Source organism: Limulus polyphemus, unplaced genomic scaffold (genome assembly GCF_000517525.1).
Source record: "Limulus polyphemus unplaced genomic scaffold, Limulus_polyphemus-2.1.2 Scaffold1202, whole genome shotgun sequence".
Taxonomy (NCBI): domain Eukaryota; kingdom Metazoa; phylum Arthropoda; class Merostomata; order Xiphosura; family Limulidae; genus Limulus; species Limulus polyphemus.
The window spans coordinates 146722-164617 of record NW_013666812.1 but is presented as its reverse complement, the minus strand read 5'-3'; the positions used below and the strand labels follow the sequence as shown (position 1 = coordinate 164617).

General features: G+C 30.6%; 1 protein-coding gene across 4 annotated transcripts in view; it reads right to left on the bottom strand.

The window, feature by feature from the left end:
* Window positions 1-359: 359 nt before the first annotated feature.
* Window positions 360-17896, bottom strand: part of LOC106462586 (maestro heat-like repeat-containing protein family member 1) — an 82285-nt gene continuing 64748 nt past the window's right edge. For all 4 annotated transcript variants that reach the window (XM_013922526.2, XM_013922528.2, XM_013922527.2 and 1 more), the window contains exons 31-38: window positions 15814-15951; window positions 15207-15468; window positions 13044-13232; window positions 11858-12013; window positions 10313-10447; window positions 5745-5847; window positions 3842-3907; window positions 360-530 (exon numbers count right to left, since the gene is read on the bottom strand). In XM_013922526.2, the coding sequence (XP_013777980.1) occupies window positions 448-530; window positions 3842-3907; window positions 5745-5847; window positions 10313-10447; window positions 11858-12013; window positions 13044-13232; window positions 15207-15468; window positions 15814-15951 (1132 nt within the window). In that variant the 3' untranslated portion in view covers window positions 360-447. The remainder of the gene's footprint in view (window positions 531-3841; window positions 3908-5744; window positions 5848-10312; window positions 10448-11857; window positions 12014-13043; window positions 13233-15206; window positions 15469-15813; window positions 15952-17896) is intronic.

Sequence of the window (17896 nt, the reverse complement as noted above, 5' to 3'; positions counted from 1 at the left end):
AAGTACTTACTACTACTGCATCGAGTGTAAACCTCACCATCCACAATCATTAAATTTGCTACAGTTATTAATGCAGGAACTATTAATTCAATTATTCTTATAGTAAGTAATGCCATGACTAAGATATGTGGTTATTAAGAATGAAGCAGTTTAAATTTTGCTTCATCTGGTCAGGAATTTTTTTTCTAGTGAGTTGCATATAACCTAACTAAAAATTAACCAGTATTTACTCTTAGCTGGACATCTAGAACTAAATTAAACTTTTAACATTTTGCAAATACATAGTAGGTAATAAATCTTTTTCAACAACATTTACATGAATATTAATTTATAGATTTGACACTTCTATATTCTGAATGATCAAGACACTTTTCTTTACTGGCACATTCAAAGTGGAACATTTTTTTTTACAGAGTTGTTACTACTTCTGCTCAGGGTTCTATGACATCAGTATGAATGAAGCAGACTCAAGGCTTGAGATGCTCTAATCCGAACCTCTGGGGTTGGATCCTTCAATAACAGGATTAAAGCTGAGACAAATTAAAACAATTACTGTTAAAAATGTGAAAAACAAAGAAGTTTAACTAATAATCTAAAATTTTTAATATTTGAAACATAAAAAATTTAAACACTGGTCTTCATCATTAAGACTGAAGTTAAAGCTACCACAACAAGGAATGGTGTCGTTGTAATCACTAGGAAAAGATATAAAGTCTCTTTGATGGAGAATGATACTTAAGCCATCACCAGAAATGATGAAACAATGCTTAAATAACTACCATATAAAATTATACTTAAGTTGGAAGTTATGCTAAATTCATGAAGATGAGAGAAATACCAAAATTACTACTAAAGAGAGAATTATATTTAACCACCAAAGGAAACACTACATTTACCACTACCACAGATAGTATCAAAACCACTACCACAGGAAAGGATATTCAAGCCACAATCATAAAAATGATGCTAAAGTTACCATTATGAGTAAAAATTATAGTCTCTTGTTACAGGTAGTAACTGTGATTTGTTGTTTAACTATGTCTAGAAACTTTACATGTAAAAATACATCTAAAAATAACAAGCTTATCTGTAAGTACCTGATCATGGTGGTGAAAGCTTAATCATATATCATGTCATACTTTAAGCAGCCAATATACTGAAACAACAGATTAGGAGATACTTAGGACCATACAGTTTGAAAAATTTCAAGTGATATCAGAAGTCGGAAACATATCTGTACTAAAGAACAGTGAAATAACATATTGTTTAAGGACAACAAGGTACCTATTTGTCCATCTCGGCTCTCCCATCCTCTAAACTAAACTAAAACTATCAAATAACTAAATTAATTAAAAATCTTAAAGGCAGCCCTTATCATTCATATATTTATCAAGCTTTCTCTTAAATTTACTGCCTCCACAACATCCAAAGAAAAACCCATTCCATAGGACAAAAACGCTGTTAGAAAAGTAAAACTGTTTTAGCTGAAGATGCCTCCTATCTTGCCAAAAGTTATATTTGTGTTCCCTAGTTCTACTATTCTCGCCATTCAGTATGAAAAAAGTTGATGCATCAACACCTCAATCAGATCCCCACAAACTCTTCTTTTTTTCAAGAAAAAAACAATTCAGAGATCTTAATCTCTCCTCATATGATGACCCCTCCATCCCAAGCACCATTTTAGTAACCCTCCACTGAATCCTTTCCAATAATTCAATAGTCTTCCTAACGTAAGGAGCCCAAGACTAAACACAATATTCCAAGTGAGGCCTAAACAGTGACCTATACAATGAAAGTATAACCTCTTTATAATTGTATTCAATATTTCTGTAGATACAAATTAAACTCCTATTTGCCCTACTACTAACAATAGCACACTGCTTGGATGGCTTCAGATACTGATCAACTATTACACCAAGATCCCTTTCTTTCATGCCATTATTAAGGTTATTTCTATCCAAATTATGATGACCTGCATGCATTATCTTCCTTTTATTATAATTAAAACCCATCTGCCATTTATTTCCCCACTCACTAAATGATCTAAATCCTTTTATAAATCAGCAGCATTATCTTCACAGTTAGCAACAACCAAGAGCTCAATATCAGCAGTAAATTTAAGTAACTTATTGACCATTCTTTCATCTATATCATTGAAGTAAATCAAAAAGAGCAAAAGTCTTAAGACTGAGCCCTGAGGCACCGCATTTGTAATCTTAATCCAGTTTTACTGAACTCCATTTGTAACAACCCTCTGCTTTCTTCCATAAAGCCACTCTTCTATCCAATTACCTAACTTATCCCCCACACCTAAAGATATCATTTTTTATAAGCCTTTTTTGTGGCAGTTTTTCAAATGCTTTTTGAAAATCCAGATACACCAAATCTACATAAACTGTAAACATTTCAAAGAATGTGAAAAGATTTGAAAGGCAAGATTTTCCCTTAGTGAAACCATGTTAACTATCCAATAAAATTCTAAACTTTGTCAAATTACTTTGCAAAGCATCTTTTATCAAACTTTCAAAACTTTTTCCATAACTGATGTAAGAGTAATAGGCCTATAATTATTTGAGCAATTTTTATTACCTTCCTTGAAAAAAGGAGTAACATTAGCTAACTTCCAATCCTTTGGCACTTGCCCACTGTTCCAGAACTTACAAAAAATAGGTATACAAACACTAAAGCAAGCTTCCAACAAAAATCGACACACATGGGGTTTATTAAATAAACTAATAGTTGCCAATAAAGGTTTAATATTTATTTGGCAAAACATGAAAGGTAAAGTTTTGCATTCTAAATAGTAAAGCTAAGGTTTATAAACTGCATTACTTACATTCTGGATAGTTAAGCTAAACTTTATAAACTGTATTACTTACATTCTGCATAGTAAAGCTAAGCTTTAGTAACTGTATTACTTACATTCTGCATAGTAAAGCTAAGCTTCAGTAACTGTATTACTTACATTTTGGATAGTAAAGCTAAGATTTATAAACTGTATTACTTACATTATGGATAGTTAGGCTAAACTTTATAAACTGTATTACTTACATTCTGAATAGTTAGGCTAAACTTTATAAACTGTATTACTTACATTCTGAATAGTTAGGCTAAACTTTATAAACTGTATTACTTACATTCTGAATAGTTAGGCTAAACTTTATAAACTGTATTACTTACATTCTGGATAGTTAGGCTAAACTTTATAAACTGTATTACTTACATTCTGGATAGTTAGGCTAAACTTTATAAACTGTATTACTTATCTTCTGGATAGTAAAGCTAAGCTTTAGTAACTGTATTACTTACATTCTGGATAGTAAAGCTAAGTATTAGTAACTGTATTACTTACATTCTGGATAGTAAAGCTAAGCTTTAGTAACTGTATTACTTACATTCTGGATAGTAAAGCTAAGCTTTAGTAACTGTATTACTTACATTCTGGATAGTAAAGCTATACTTTAGTAACTGTATTACTTACATTCTGAATAGTAAAGCTAAGCTTTAGTAACTGTATTACTCACATTCTGGATAGTAAAGCTAAGTATTAGTAACTGTATTACTTACATTCTGGATAGTAAAACTAAGTATTAGTAACTGTATTACTTACATTCTGGATAGTAAAGCTAAGCTTTAGTAACTGTATTACTTACATTCTGGATAGTAAAGCTAAGCTTTAGTAACTGTATTACTTACATTCTGGATAGTAAAGCTAAGCTTTAGTAGCTGTATTATTTACATTCTGTTGAATAATTTCATTCTATAAAAGTTACTTTTATTGTCTTAAGCTGTAAACTGGCAATTATAATTATATATATTGTTTCCTCAGATTAGGTCTTACCTCCACAAACCCTGTCTTTAGATATAGTGCCTTGTTTTTCCACAGGGATGTTGCCTAATAAAAACCCTAAACAAAGAGAAAAGAATACTTAACCATAGAAACAGCTCAGTTCTAACCTATATTTAATCTCTATTGTGTGTTACATCCATCAGGTTAAGTGTTACAGCCACCATGGTTAATAGTTGACAAGGTTAAGTAGAAAATACTTACCATAATGATACCTAATTCAAAAAATACTTGGTGTTAGTTCATCAGGAGGATGAGAAACTGCTAAGAATGTAATGAAAACTGACACTTGACTTTTAAAATAACACATCTGGATAACATGTATACGTAGATAATTTTTACATAAAAGACTAACTAAAACACAACTGAAAACCTAAAATATATCACTTTAGAACATTAAGATTATAAGGAAATTTTTATTACAAATTTTCTGTGCAATTAACTTAGAGTATAGTTATAATAAGGAGATAATCACAAAAATATTACACCAGACAAATGTTATAGTAAATGCAAAAATAATTTTTAATTTCTCCTAACTACTATAATGATAAGTCAGGTATGAATTTTCCATTTTAGTTAACATAAAACTTATTATAACACTACCATCAAGAGATTATTTTTGAAAAAATTTAAAGAATATTTACTACATAAAGGGATATCTTAGAACATTAAGAATATTACACAGAATTTAAAAATATTTTTAAGTCCTGGAATAAATACTTATAATTGTATAAAAATACAGATTTTACTTTAATATATAATTTTGCAATTATGTTAAAATTAAGCTAAATTACACTTAGGTTTAGATACCATCTACTGATTAGATTAGTTTTTTTCCTTTATTACTGAGAAACTGACTCACCATTGCATAACCAAGCTTATAATATTTACATGTTCTACATAAGCCAAGTTTACAATTCATGACTTTATCAAACCATAAGCAAACAGGCATACAACTGTCAAACATGTATAGACATGAGTGCTCCATATGCAAAGCTTACAATATAGTGACTCTACCAGGCCATAAGTAAACAGACATACAACTGTCAAATGTGTATAACCACATATACTCCATATGCAAGCTTATATATAATTTCCAAATTTAACCAGGCCCTAAGAAAACGGAGGGAAAAAATAATATCTAGTAAGCATGGTCCCCACACTTGTGGGTTGAAAAATTTCCATGGTTTTCCTAGGACTACTAAGTAATTTTTCGGGACCTTTTAAACTTATCAATAACTAAAATAAATACTTCATGCATAGTTGACAATTCCATTTTTGACATTCTGTTTGGTAAGTTAATAAACAGAAAAAGACCATAGCATATAGTTCAATTCTTTATTTGAACTTTTAGATAATTATTTTACTTCGACAATCCAGTATTTCTTCTGGTTTGTCCTTTCATTAGACTATCACAAATTATCTATTAAAGGTACTACAAAGCACTCGTGTTAACCAACCTAATCACCAATAACAAACAGAAAATTAGTCAATTCTCCTCTTATGATGTTCATAAAATCAATAAAACACAAGATAGTAGTTTTAAAAAACTAAGGAACAAGTTTAGTGAGTAATACCAAACTATGGTTCATAGTGCTACTAAAAGTTAAAATAATGTGTTGAATTTAATTTTTTATGAAAAAATATATAAACAATTAGTTTTTCCAATACTAAAACACAAAGATTAATTCATGGTCAGAATAACTGGTAGAATAGATTAACTATTGGACAAAGGTTTGAACTAATTGGACATTGACTGTTTATCCTGGATTACAACTTAACAAGTAATGAATCAAAATTATAAACTGAATTACAGCATAATAAAGAATGAATTGAGATTTAACTGTATTGAATTAAACCAAGTAACAAATTCAGATTACACTGGATTACAACTTACCAAGTAATAAAGCTGCATTACACTGGATTACAGGTCTTGAACTTTTCAAGTAGGAAACTGAGGTTGTTGCATAAAAACTCACTTTATTTGGGAAATTGGCAACCTGAGGTTCAAAAATGAAACGTATTCTAATACTGTTTTTTTTAACAAACTAAGCAATAATGTTAATTTACATAATAGAAAACTGAATTTGTTGTACATGTATATTACTTGCATACAGCATTAATGAATTGGTTTCTAATGAAATGTTTGCTTATTCTATATGACAACATTAATAAATTGATTTCTAATGAAATGCTTGTCTGTTGTGCACGACAACATCAATGAATTGGTTTCTAATAAAATTCTTGCTTATTCTATATGACAACATTAATCAATTGGTTTCCAATGAAATTTTTGCATATTCTATATGACAACATTAATGAATTGGTTTCTAATGAAGTGTTTGCGTATTCTATGTGACAACATTAATGAATTGGTTTCTAATGAAATGCTTGTCTGTTGTGTACGTCATATGCAACAAGCAAGCATTTCATTAGAAACCAATTCATTAACGTTGTCATATAGAATATGCAAACACTTCATTAGAAACCAAGTCATTCATGTTGTTAGCATCAATGAATTGGTTTCTAATGAAATGTTTGCTTATTCTAAATGACAACATTAATGAATTGGTTTCTAATGAAATGTTTGCTTATTCTAAATGCCAACATTAATTAATTGGTTACTAATGAAATGCTTGTCTGTTGTGTACGACAACATTAATGATTTGGTTTCTAATGAAATGCTTGCTTGTTGCATATGAGAACATTAATGAATTGGTTTCTAATGAAGTGTTTGCATATTCTATATGACAACATTAATGAATTGGTTTCTAATGAAATGCTTGTCTGTTGTGTATAACAACATTAATGAATTGGTTTCTAATGAAATGTTTGCGTATTCTATGTGACAACATTAATGAATTGGTTTCTAATGAAATGTTTGCTTATTCTAAATGACAACATCAATTAATCGGTTTCTAATGAAAGGCTTGTCTGTTGTGCATGACAACATTAATGAATTGGTTTCTAAGTGTTTGTGTATTCTATATGACAACATTAATGAATTGGTTTCTAATGAAATGTTTGCATATTCTATATGACAACATTAATAAATTGATTTCTAATGAAATGCTTGTCTGTTGTGCACGACAACATTAATGAATTGGTTTCTAATGAAGTGTTTGAGTATTCTATATGACAACATTAATGAATTGGTTTCTAATGAAATGTTTGCATATTCTATATGACAACATTAATGAATTGGTTTCTAATGAAATGTTTGCGTATTCTATGTGACAACATTAATGAATTGGTTTCTAATGAAATGCTTGCTTGTTGCATATGACAACATTAATGAATTGGTTTCTAATGAATGCTTGCTTGTTGCATATGACAGCATCAATGAATTGGTTTCAAATGAAATGTTTGCTTATTCTAAATGACAACATTAATGAATTGGTTTCTAATGAAATGCTTGCTTGTTGTGTACGACAACATTAATGAATTGGTTCACTTGTTGCATGGGATAAAATAAATGTGTTGGTTTTTACAGAAATGCTCACTAGTTGTGTATGAAAACATCAGGTTAGTTTCTAACAATATAATTTCTTGCTCTATAAGACAACACATTGGATTGTTTCTAACAATATACTATTTGTTATGATATCATCAGGATGATTTCTAACAATACACTGGCTTTTTTTTTGCAGGATTTGGTATAAAGCCTCTTATTTTACAATGGGTATATTAGGTCTCTACATTATTCATGGATTCTTGCTTTTCTTCACTAAATTACACAATTTAGTAGGGGAAAAAAATCACAATTAATGTGTTCGCTTGGTATGTACAAAAACATTAATAATTGGTTTCTAACAATATACTTGCTTAATATGTACAACAATATCAATGGGTTGGTTTCTTACAATATATTGCTTAATGTGTTCCACAACATCAATAGATCAGTTTATAATGATATGCTGACTTTGTGAATAAATTTGCTTGTTGTGTATGAAAACATCAATGAGTTGGTTTTCACAATATCTCAATTGCTGTGTTCCAGAATAACAAAAAGCTGGTTTCTAACAGTACGTCACAAAAAAAATTATAAAGGAATCTTAAAAATAGTACTTTTAAATTAAACTTTTTTTTTAACTTTTAATCATTTACAATGTTTCAACACCTGACCATCAAGATGGTAGTTCATTAGCTGAGAATGTACTTACTATGAACTGGAAGCAGTAGTTTCTTAATAGATATTATGGGATCATAACCGTCAAAGTGGTTTTTAGTCAGTAGATATTGCAGGATCATAATCATCAAATTGGTACTCTGTTAGTAGATACTGTAGGATCATAATCATCAAATTGGTACTCTGTTAGTAGATACTGTAGGATCATAATCAAAGTGGTTGTTTGTTGGCATATATATATTTTGGAGGATCATGAAACAAATTGGTAGTTTAACAGAGTCGTTTAACAACAAATAAAAGCTTGGAATGGCCTATTCTTTCACTCGGGGTATGTCAGTGGGCCAGACTAGTTTTGGAGAATTCCACTCCTCATCAGTGACCCTGGACATGACCAATGAATGAAACTTCAGACCAAACCAAGCCTTTATAGTAGAGAGGTATCAAAAAACAAAATGGTGTTTTTAAGTTTTTTACACTCACAAAAAAGAAACCTACCATTACTTGTTTTTAAACAAATGTTTAAACAACTCTGTTCAACTATGTATCAGCTGCCTAGTGTTGGCTAAAAATACGAAGAATTAAATTGTGGTGGAATGCTACAAGTTCTTCAAATACCTATAGAATGATACGTTTCTTTTCTGTCAGTGTAAAACACTTAAAAACACCATTTCGCAGTTGGTAGTTTTGTTGGTAGATATTGCAGGGTCATAACCATCAAAGTGGTTGTTTGTTAGTATATATTGCAGGATTATAACCATCAAAGAGGTCATTTGGTAGTAGATATTGTAGGATTATAATCATCAGATTGGTAGTTGATTAGTATATATTGGAAAATAATAACCAGCAAATTGGTAGTTTGTTAGTAGATATTGCAGGATCATAACCATCAAAGTAGTAGTCCATCATCATCACAGAAGGTAGTATATTGGCCGTCAAACATCAGTTTGTTACCAGAGAATACAGAATGAAGATCATGAGTTATATTTTGTAAGCAGAGGAGGTTTGATCACAGAGAGTTACTCACATTTTATTAGAATGTTTTGCCTATGTTAATACAGAGGCATGCCATGACAGGCATGTCATTTTGTAATGGGTGACACGTTTACAGTTTGTATATCTGGTTCACAGCAATTTTACAATGATTTTAATGGTGTAATATGATCAAGGACAGACCTGTGCCAGGAAAAATATATCACAACCATTTTTTAGGTTTAGTTTGTTTTAAATTTTGAGCAAAGCTATATGAAGGCTATCTGAGCTAGCAGTGATAGACTAAGACAAGACAAAAGGCAACTAAAGTCAACACTACCCACCACCAACTCTTGGGCTACTCTTTAACCAACAAATAGTGGGATTGACTGTCACCATATACCATATAACGCTCCCATGGTTGAAAGGGCGAGCATGTTCAGTGACAGAGATTCAAACCCACTATCCACAGATTGTGAGATGAGCACCGTTACCACCAGGCCATGTGAAACCCTCCCTTTTTTAGGAAGGATGTTTGTATATCAAGAGTACTAAATAAAGTACAACAAAAAGTACAACATTTCATTGAAGAGAGACTTCAATGTTGTCCTTGGACACAGATAAACTTGCACAATAGAGCACATACATCTCAAGCCAATCCAAAGTAGCACTCTCAAGTGCTAAATTAAAGTTATTATTATGAAAAAAACAACAACAGAAGACATTGTGGTGAAGCCTGGTATTAATAAGATAATAAACAAGACTTTGAAGATTAAAACTTAAGAGCCAAAAGTTGACCTCAAAATCAATGGGTGTTTTTGTAAGAAAGACAGCCAAAGCAACTGTTATCACAGTAACTTCCCTTAACTTCATACCTATCAAACTTTCAATTACAAACCCAATTAACTTTTGTGCCATTGATGTACATGAATGTAGTTTCAGAAGTTGATGCCCATTTACAAAGAAGTGTGTGTGAAAAGTATGTCAATGTAAGTGATATACGACTGACTTTTCCCTCTTTCACAGAAACTTGTTACAAAGGAACTTGTAAAATTATCAATAATGGTCATTAAACTAAAAACTACTGACAATGAAGGAAGTAGTTTTAATGTTAGCAAGAAACAGGAGCATCATATTGTTGTTTGTTAGTTTAAGATTATAATAGTTTGTGAGCATGAAAGAAATGCTATGTTAAAATGTGGTATAAAAATTATTAGATAAGACTGGAATTTATTTCACTCAAAACTACAGTTCACATATTTGGTTTTACGTTTCTTTAGATAAAGAAGTAGGCTACTGTAACAGTAATAATCAAAAAAAGTTTATGAAAGACACTAATAAAGTATTAATGATATTAAACAACTTACCACAGTTTTAGAAAGGTCATTAATAAATTCTCCATAGTGGAGGTTAGCATCTTCCAGGAGGTGGTTTTGAAACATTTCATTGATGGCCTCACACATAAGAATTGGTCCCAATTCTTTAAGAGTATTTTTACATGCCTAAGAAATATATTATAATATAGTATATTCTGATTAAGAAGTTAGCACACAGAATCACATACAAAAGTAGTAATGGTTTTCAAATGACACCCAAATCTCAAGCACTTTAAAATAGTTCACATATTCTTCTTCCTGAAGTAATTACATACCTAATGGTCATATTGTAAGATTGGCATCTTTTTTCACAGGGTTATACGGGCATAATGTATTATTTGTGTTTACACATGTATGCTCTAATGGGTTATGTTGCAAGTTAATATTTACAGATATCTTTTTTTACTAGTCTAAAGGGTCATACTGTAAAACTGTATTTACAGATCTGTCTTTTTTTTTAAACCTGAATAATTACATTATATGATGATGTTCAGAGAAGTCTATTTTTGGGGGGCTTAGGAGGCTATATTGTCCTGTGTCCTATTACTTGTAAAAGTTTATAGGATCAAAATGTACCTCTATGGCTTTTGAACATATCTAATTCTTGGTTTTTTAAGGGCTTATGGGGTCCAATTTTGTTATAGTATTTTTCAGAGCCTATAGTTTCAAACTGTACAAATAAATCTTTTAAATTTTAGAATGAATCCATAATTTCAACATCAGTAAAAACAAAAAGTACATTTTACAATACCCACTTAGCTATTGCTAGATATTTCATATCAAGCTTCTGACTACAATTTATATTTATACAATTTACAACAAATACAAATGATGAGGTGAAATGCAGAAGTAATTTTCATGCTCTAAAAATATTTTTCAGAAATTTTAGAGCATTTTAAAAAAGTTGCAAAAAATCTTGTCTAAAAGCTAATTTAGGCAAATTATGCTTTACTGACATTGAAAGACTGAATAGAAGTTAGAGAGGGACAATGTTTTGGTCTCAGTTTTGAGGCCTTCATCAGAAGTGTGCAATGACCATATTGCTTTTATACATTTTGTCTTAGAACAACACAGTCCTGCTAGAGAGTTACAGATACTGAAGTATGACATTATCTTTTAAGTATTGTTGCTTCAAGATGTTTAATATACTGCATATGACCTTCTGTCAGCTGTTTTTACCACTATGTTGTGTTCTTATATAGGAAGGTCATCAGATTTGAAGTTTTTTTATAGTTAAAGCTGATTGGTCTGTGCAGTTCCATCTGGCTTACATCACATATTTCAATGTATACTACCTGAAACTCTTCTAAAACAAAGACGGCCGTTCAATTTTCATGAAAACTTACTTCTTGGTCTCAGATGAGGGTTGATTAGTAAGTTTCTGTGTGATAGGAAGAGTTGAGATTATTGCACCAACCTGATGAAGGCTGTATCAAAGAAACCAAAATGTCATCCATATTGGAACTCTATGCAGATTTGTTTTATAAAAGATTCAATCCCATGTTAGTTATTACTTAACTGATCAAAATCAATTACCTTAATGACTTCGGTACAATCATCATTCAAGTGTAGTAATAAAGTTACAAAATTGTTATGGATTTGCTCAAGGAAAGGTTCTCTGGAAGGTCCACTACCAAACTGTGCTAGTTTTCCAAACAACTTAAAAGCTGCAGCTCGAACTGGAGACTGTGGCTACAGATGGGTTATTAAAATTTGGTTAATCAAAACACATGTTCAGTTTTATAAAGCATTGCAAGTCACAATCCTTAACTCCTACACAGCTCGTAATATTAAAAAACCTTTAAAAATGAATTACAGTTATCAGACCAAATTGTTTTGTAAACAAACCCCTGTAGGAAAATAAAATACTGACTTGATTGAGTTTGACAATAAAGATTACTATGAAACTTACTAAAACACAAATTATAACTAATTCTCAAATCAGAAGAACATTTCAAACTAGCTCACAAAAAGAACAAATAAATAAAATAAAACTAAGTTTAAAAACAATTTCTGAGTTGAAAAACATCTGACTCAAATTTCTATCTTATATATACTGCGAACCATGGTGTCTGTTTCCCATTTACGATAGCTGCTTCCTGCGCTGCACTTGAAAAGTTGCACATGCAGGCAAAGCCCAACATTCACTTTTGAAATTATGGGAGAACAGGCATAAATAATGTTGATGCTAAATTTTATTTCGCAAGCAGGATATTCTACACTAAACTGTTAAGAATTGATTACACTGTCATTCACATTTCAAAATGTGACATACCTTAAGAAATAAAAATGTAGATTAACCATATGTTATTGTGGAGTGGCTCTTAGCATGAATAAAATACTCAACAATTACTTTTCATGGTGGGCAGTATAAGTAGCTGAGAGCTTTGGCTCTGAGTGATACCAAGAGTGCAACACAATTAACCTTTTTAAAGTCCATGAAATACAGCTATTAATATAACCTGAGCAGCTTCTGTTAAATAGTTTTGATCTGAACTATTTTAAAATCAGTTTTCATTTTAATGAAATTAGTGAGAGTTAACTTGAACTTTTCACTAAAAATAGCAACTCCACATGATTCATAATAACTGTTAACAAAGTGAGCAATAAAACAATGGTATTTCACTTATAAGTTGAAAGTTGTAAATTATATGAGAACACTATTTACACTTATACACATGTATTAACAAAAAAGTTAATCAATTGTTTAGAAGTGCATTACCTTATCAAACATGGGACGTATCCTCAAGGCAATGTTGACTAGAATCCCACGTACTTCCTCCTCACCTACTTGACTCAGCATGTTGGACAGACCCAGAAGAGCCTCCAGAGTAATGTCACTGTCTGGGTCATCCTTGTCATCCATTCCTGCCATCATAGCAGACAAGATAGTTGTGGAATATCTGTGAGTCTAAAAGATTATTTGACCATTATGGTTACACTTTCAATATTAGTAACATTATATACAATTACTGCCAATATATTATGAAACATCACTGGTTTTATATTACTGAAGAATACACAGGTTATGAAAAAACATTTGATTTACAAGATACACTTATTCTATCTTCAAAAAATTCTGAAAACAAGGAGAATTATGATATTTTTATACAAAATGAAGTAAGACACAAATGATTTTTGTAAAAACATTGAGGAGAAATGAATGCAAGCATGAAAAGCACATAAACTCTAAAATAATTTAGAGTATCCAATCAAAAAACTAATTTTATTACAATAATTAGCAGTAAGGAAAATATATTTATGTATAAAATTAAAAAGAAAATTAAATAATTTGCTAATATATTAGTTGCAATTTAAGACATAAAATACTAACTGTTTGCCGTACAATGAATTTAATGGTATTTTGGTTATAGCAAAAATTAATTCGCATTACTGACAAATTAAATGCTTGAATCAAACCAAGTTACAAGTATTCAGTAGTTTCAGACACTAAAATAGCAACACTGTGTGATAGTAACATTATTTTGTAAAGTGCAGTGGTCATGTCCCTAACAAACAGTATCTTTGGTCTTTGTTATAGTTACTCTTCTATACAAAGAGAATACCCTGGTGCATAAGGCTTGAAAGAATGTCTACCTAACAGACTTTCTAACTAGCATCACACACAAGTTCCTTTACAAGTGATTCTAGCCTCATAACAAATCATGCTCTGTCCTCAATTATTTTACTATTACTGGAATATGTTGTGTGGATTTTCAAAGTTTAGAGATTAAAAATAAATCTCTAGAATGACAATAAAAAAAAAAACTTCTGTCAATGTAAGGACTGACTTCTGACTTTTCTTCATTGATGCTTCATATACAGATACTCATCTACAGATTGTAAAGTGATTGAAAAAGCTACACTCCATTTAAAAATCTGAGTCTGAGTACTCAGTAGTATTAAGCCTTTAACCAGTACAATTCTGCCACTTGGTAATTTGAAAAACAAATAAACCAGACATTGTAACATTAATTCCACTAATTAACACCCTCACCATCATTACCACTGGATATACAGACTTTGAACCTCTCATTAAAGATTCTAATTCTAAAAGGGCACCTTGATCTAAGTAAGCTACAGACATTCTTAAAACTAAAGCTGTTTTAATTAGTATAATGACAAACAACCATCTATATTTTATGTATTCTAAAATGCAACTCAAATATTAATATTGTATTTCCAGTTTCTGCATAAATGTATTTGCCTTACCATTCATTTCACAATAAAATTAATGCTCTGATTTTATACTGTAATTTAACTTATGGTTTATTTGTGTTTATTTTACTGTTCATTCCATCTCTAAGCTTCATCTTTTTCTAATATAACTCAAACTTTATTTGTACTAATATATATTAACACACCATGTTTTCAGACTTCACTGATGTTGGAATATCTGCATTAGACTCACAAATTATAATTTATCATAACCACAATTTTTCTCTCCAATTGTAAATTTTTTTTTCTTGCAAATGAATCTATAGCTAAGCTTCATGTGAATTAAAAAATAATTATGGTTTTAGCACTTTAACCTACAGATTCATGAATATTGTTATCATTAGATTTGAAAAAAAACAAGGTTAAGTAACATCTACATGTGATTGAAGATTATCACATTTTAATTCAGTATTACTTAACTTCACATTTAAAACTGTACAAGCCTTTTTCAGCATTAATCCCTTGAACTATTGGGTCAGCTTTCAAAATTGCAACATTTATATTTTTTCATAAAAGTGTAAGAATATCATATTCACTGCACAGACAAAGTAAAATATTACAGTTTATCAATAAGCTCATTAAGATTTTTAAAAAATTAGATCATTTACACAAATATTTAACTTTAAGAATATACTATGCTTCAACTTAGAATTGAGAATATCATCACCTGGTCTTTGTCCCTGTTCTTCATGCGTCCCAGACCACGGATACAAAGTTTTCTCACCAGATGGGAAGAATCCACAAGACTGCCAAGACAGCTGTTGATAAGAGGTTCAGTAAGTGGGTCATCTCCGGGGTAATTCTGCATGAGGAACTCAGCAAACAGAGCTATGGTTGTCACACGCTGACTCTCATGGTTGCTGTTCAGATACTGGTTAAGATTTGCCACAATATTTGGTATTTGTGATGGAGCATGTACACAGAGTGTTCTGAAACACAAGTTAATAACCACATCTGGTAACATTAGAAAGTTATGGTTTATATGATCTCCTTAGTTTCTGAAGTTTTAATTAAGTTGCATAACTATAAAGATACAATGGAAACCAAATTACTCTTCAGGACTTTACATGCATAAGTACATATTTCCAAGGTACATCATACTCTGGAGTTCTATATACATTCATGTTAAACAAGTAAATAATAACCTTGATGTACATTTCAAACATAAACACAGAAACAAAAAAACATTGTTTAATTATTCTTCTCATAAATTTGTAAAGAAAAAACATAAACAAACAAATCCTAAAGCTATAAACTTCAGACATATTAGTTACCGAGCTAAAGCAGCAATGGCATCAGAATACTTGACTTCATCTTCCATTGCAGCCCAGTACCCTCCTTCTGTCATATCCAACAGCACATGGTCTTGCTTGACACAGAGGAGGAATGTCTTAAAGGCTTCCACAGCACATCTGAAAAAAATAATTTGTATGAATGATGTGTTATTTTAGTAATTATGTATCCACATAAAAATGTGCCACACCCCAGTAATAATGCATTTTCTTATTTCCTGCTTCATTCAGTCTTTCTTTGCAAGAAAAAATTAATAAGAAAAATGCATTCTATTATAATGTAAGTTTAAGTGCCATTCATTTTCAATTGAATAAGAGGGGTCTCACATGACCAGGAGAATTGCCTTTAAACTGCATCTTCAAAATTTCAACTTTGCTGCTTTTTATTTTCTCCCTGTTGCAAAATTCAAGACACCTTCACACACTTGGTTTCTAAACTCTAGACATATGGCAATCAAAACAAGGAAAAAAAAAATGACTATATTGTACTGATAGACACAATTGAATTAATCATTAGCAGTGAATTATGGAAATATATCAATGATAATTAGCATAGGTGTCGATTGTCCTTTTTGGCACACGGATTATTGTAACTTTGAGTGGGCTGTTTGTCAAGAAGGTAATCATTAATTAAGCAAGGTATGTACCAAAAAAGTGGTATCAGTTCAAATTGCATTTTAAGCAAGCAGTCATACCAAACTTATATATTGCTCTACAATATGGTATTCATCATTCACTCAGAGCATTTCTAGCAAATTGGTTAGGCATAAAACCTTTGGAAAAATCTGGCTAGAAATGAAAGTATGATAACTAATTAGAAAATATAAAGTCAAAAAAGTTTCACAAAATTTTGAATCCGAATGACTTCAGTTGGTACGTGCAAAATACCAAGGTATTTCGGCACTGCTCAATTTATAAATACATAGGAAAAAGCAATGCACTGGCACATGGTTGCAAAAATCCTGCTAAGACTACATATCATGATTAGCATTTGAAGCGTAAGTTAAAAATATAGAAAGAAAATAAATAAAGAAAAACACAGGGAATATAGAAATGGTTTTGTATCATTTTGTTCATTCAAATTTTCAAAAGAAAAAAAAATGGTTTTCTTAGACTGAAAAAAGAATTGTTAAATTTAAAAACACACAATCATAATTTTCAATGCCTCAAATTGCATGTATATATACACACACAAACACACATTTTTGGAAATAATTAACCCCTAAATAAGCATTTTATTTGTTAAACAGTGTTTTCACATTGTGAATTCATATGATACAAAAATGGGAAAACTCCCTATTTTCAAAAATTTCTTTCTATTTTGGGAATTTCACTTAACTCCTGAAATAGCACAAAAAATTTACAACTTCAGACTAATTGGTGCTTTGTTTTGATATTTTATTTGACTGCACAATTCCTTTTTCTTCCATTTTTTGTACATATGATTTGTTAATCTTGAAATAATGATACACCTGAAATTTCATTTGCATTACTTGTTTGTACCTCATACAGTTTTCTTATATAACAAAAGTCTTTTGTTTTCACTAAATGTCTAGCAAGTGCAAAATGACAAAAGCCACAAATATAACTAATATATAACAGAAACTTTGAATGTTACTCACATACAGTTGAGACAATAGAATTGTATTTTTATAGTTTTAACCTATTTATAAATCCTGTTTCACTAACTTACACATTAATTATATTGCTGTCTCCAGTCATACATTGGTTAAGTTGTTACAATGGTCTTTTTTGTGGCATAAACTGCTGTGAAGAAAAACTTTCTGCAAGAGATTATGTAACCATGAAACCTACTGAAGCACAGCAACAGTTTAACACTGGAAATGCAAAATTACCTTAACTCTTTCAGCATGTTTTTAAATTGTTTATAACCTTATAACTTAATGGTGTATATAAGAATTGAGACTACATGTTTGTACTTTATTAATTTCGTATATCTTTCTTTCGTTCCAAATGTCCAGTTTTATCAGCTCTATCTGGTATTGAGCAGAAAATGACTGACCAATAATGAGATTATATTTTTTTGTAATGTTAAAACAAGCTT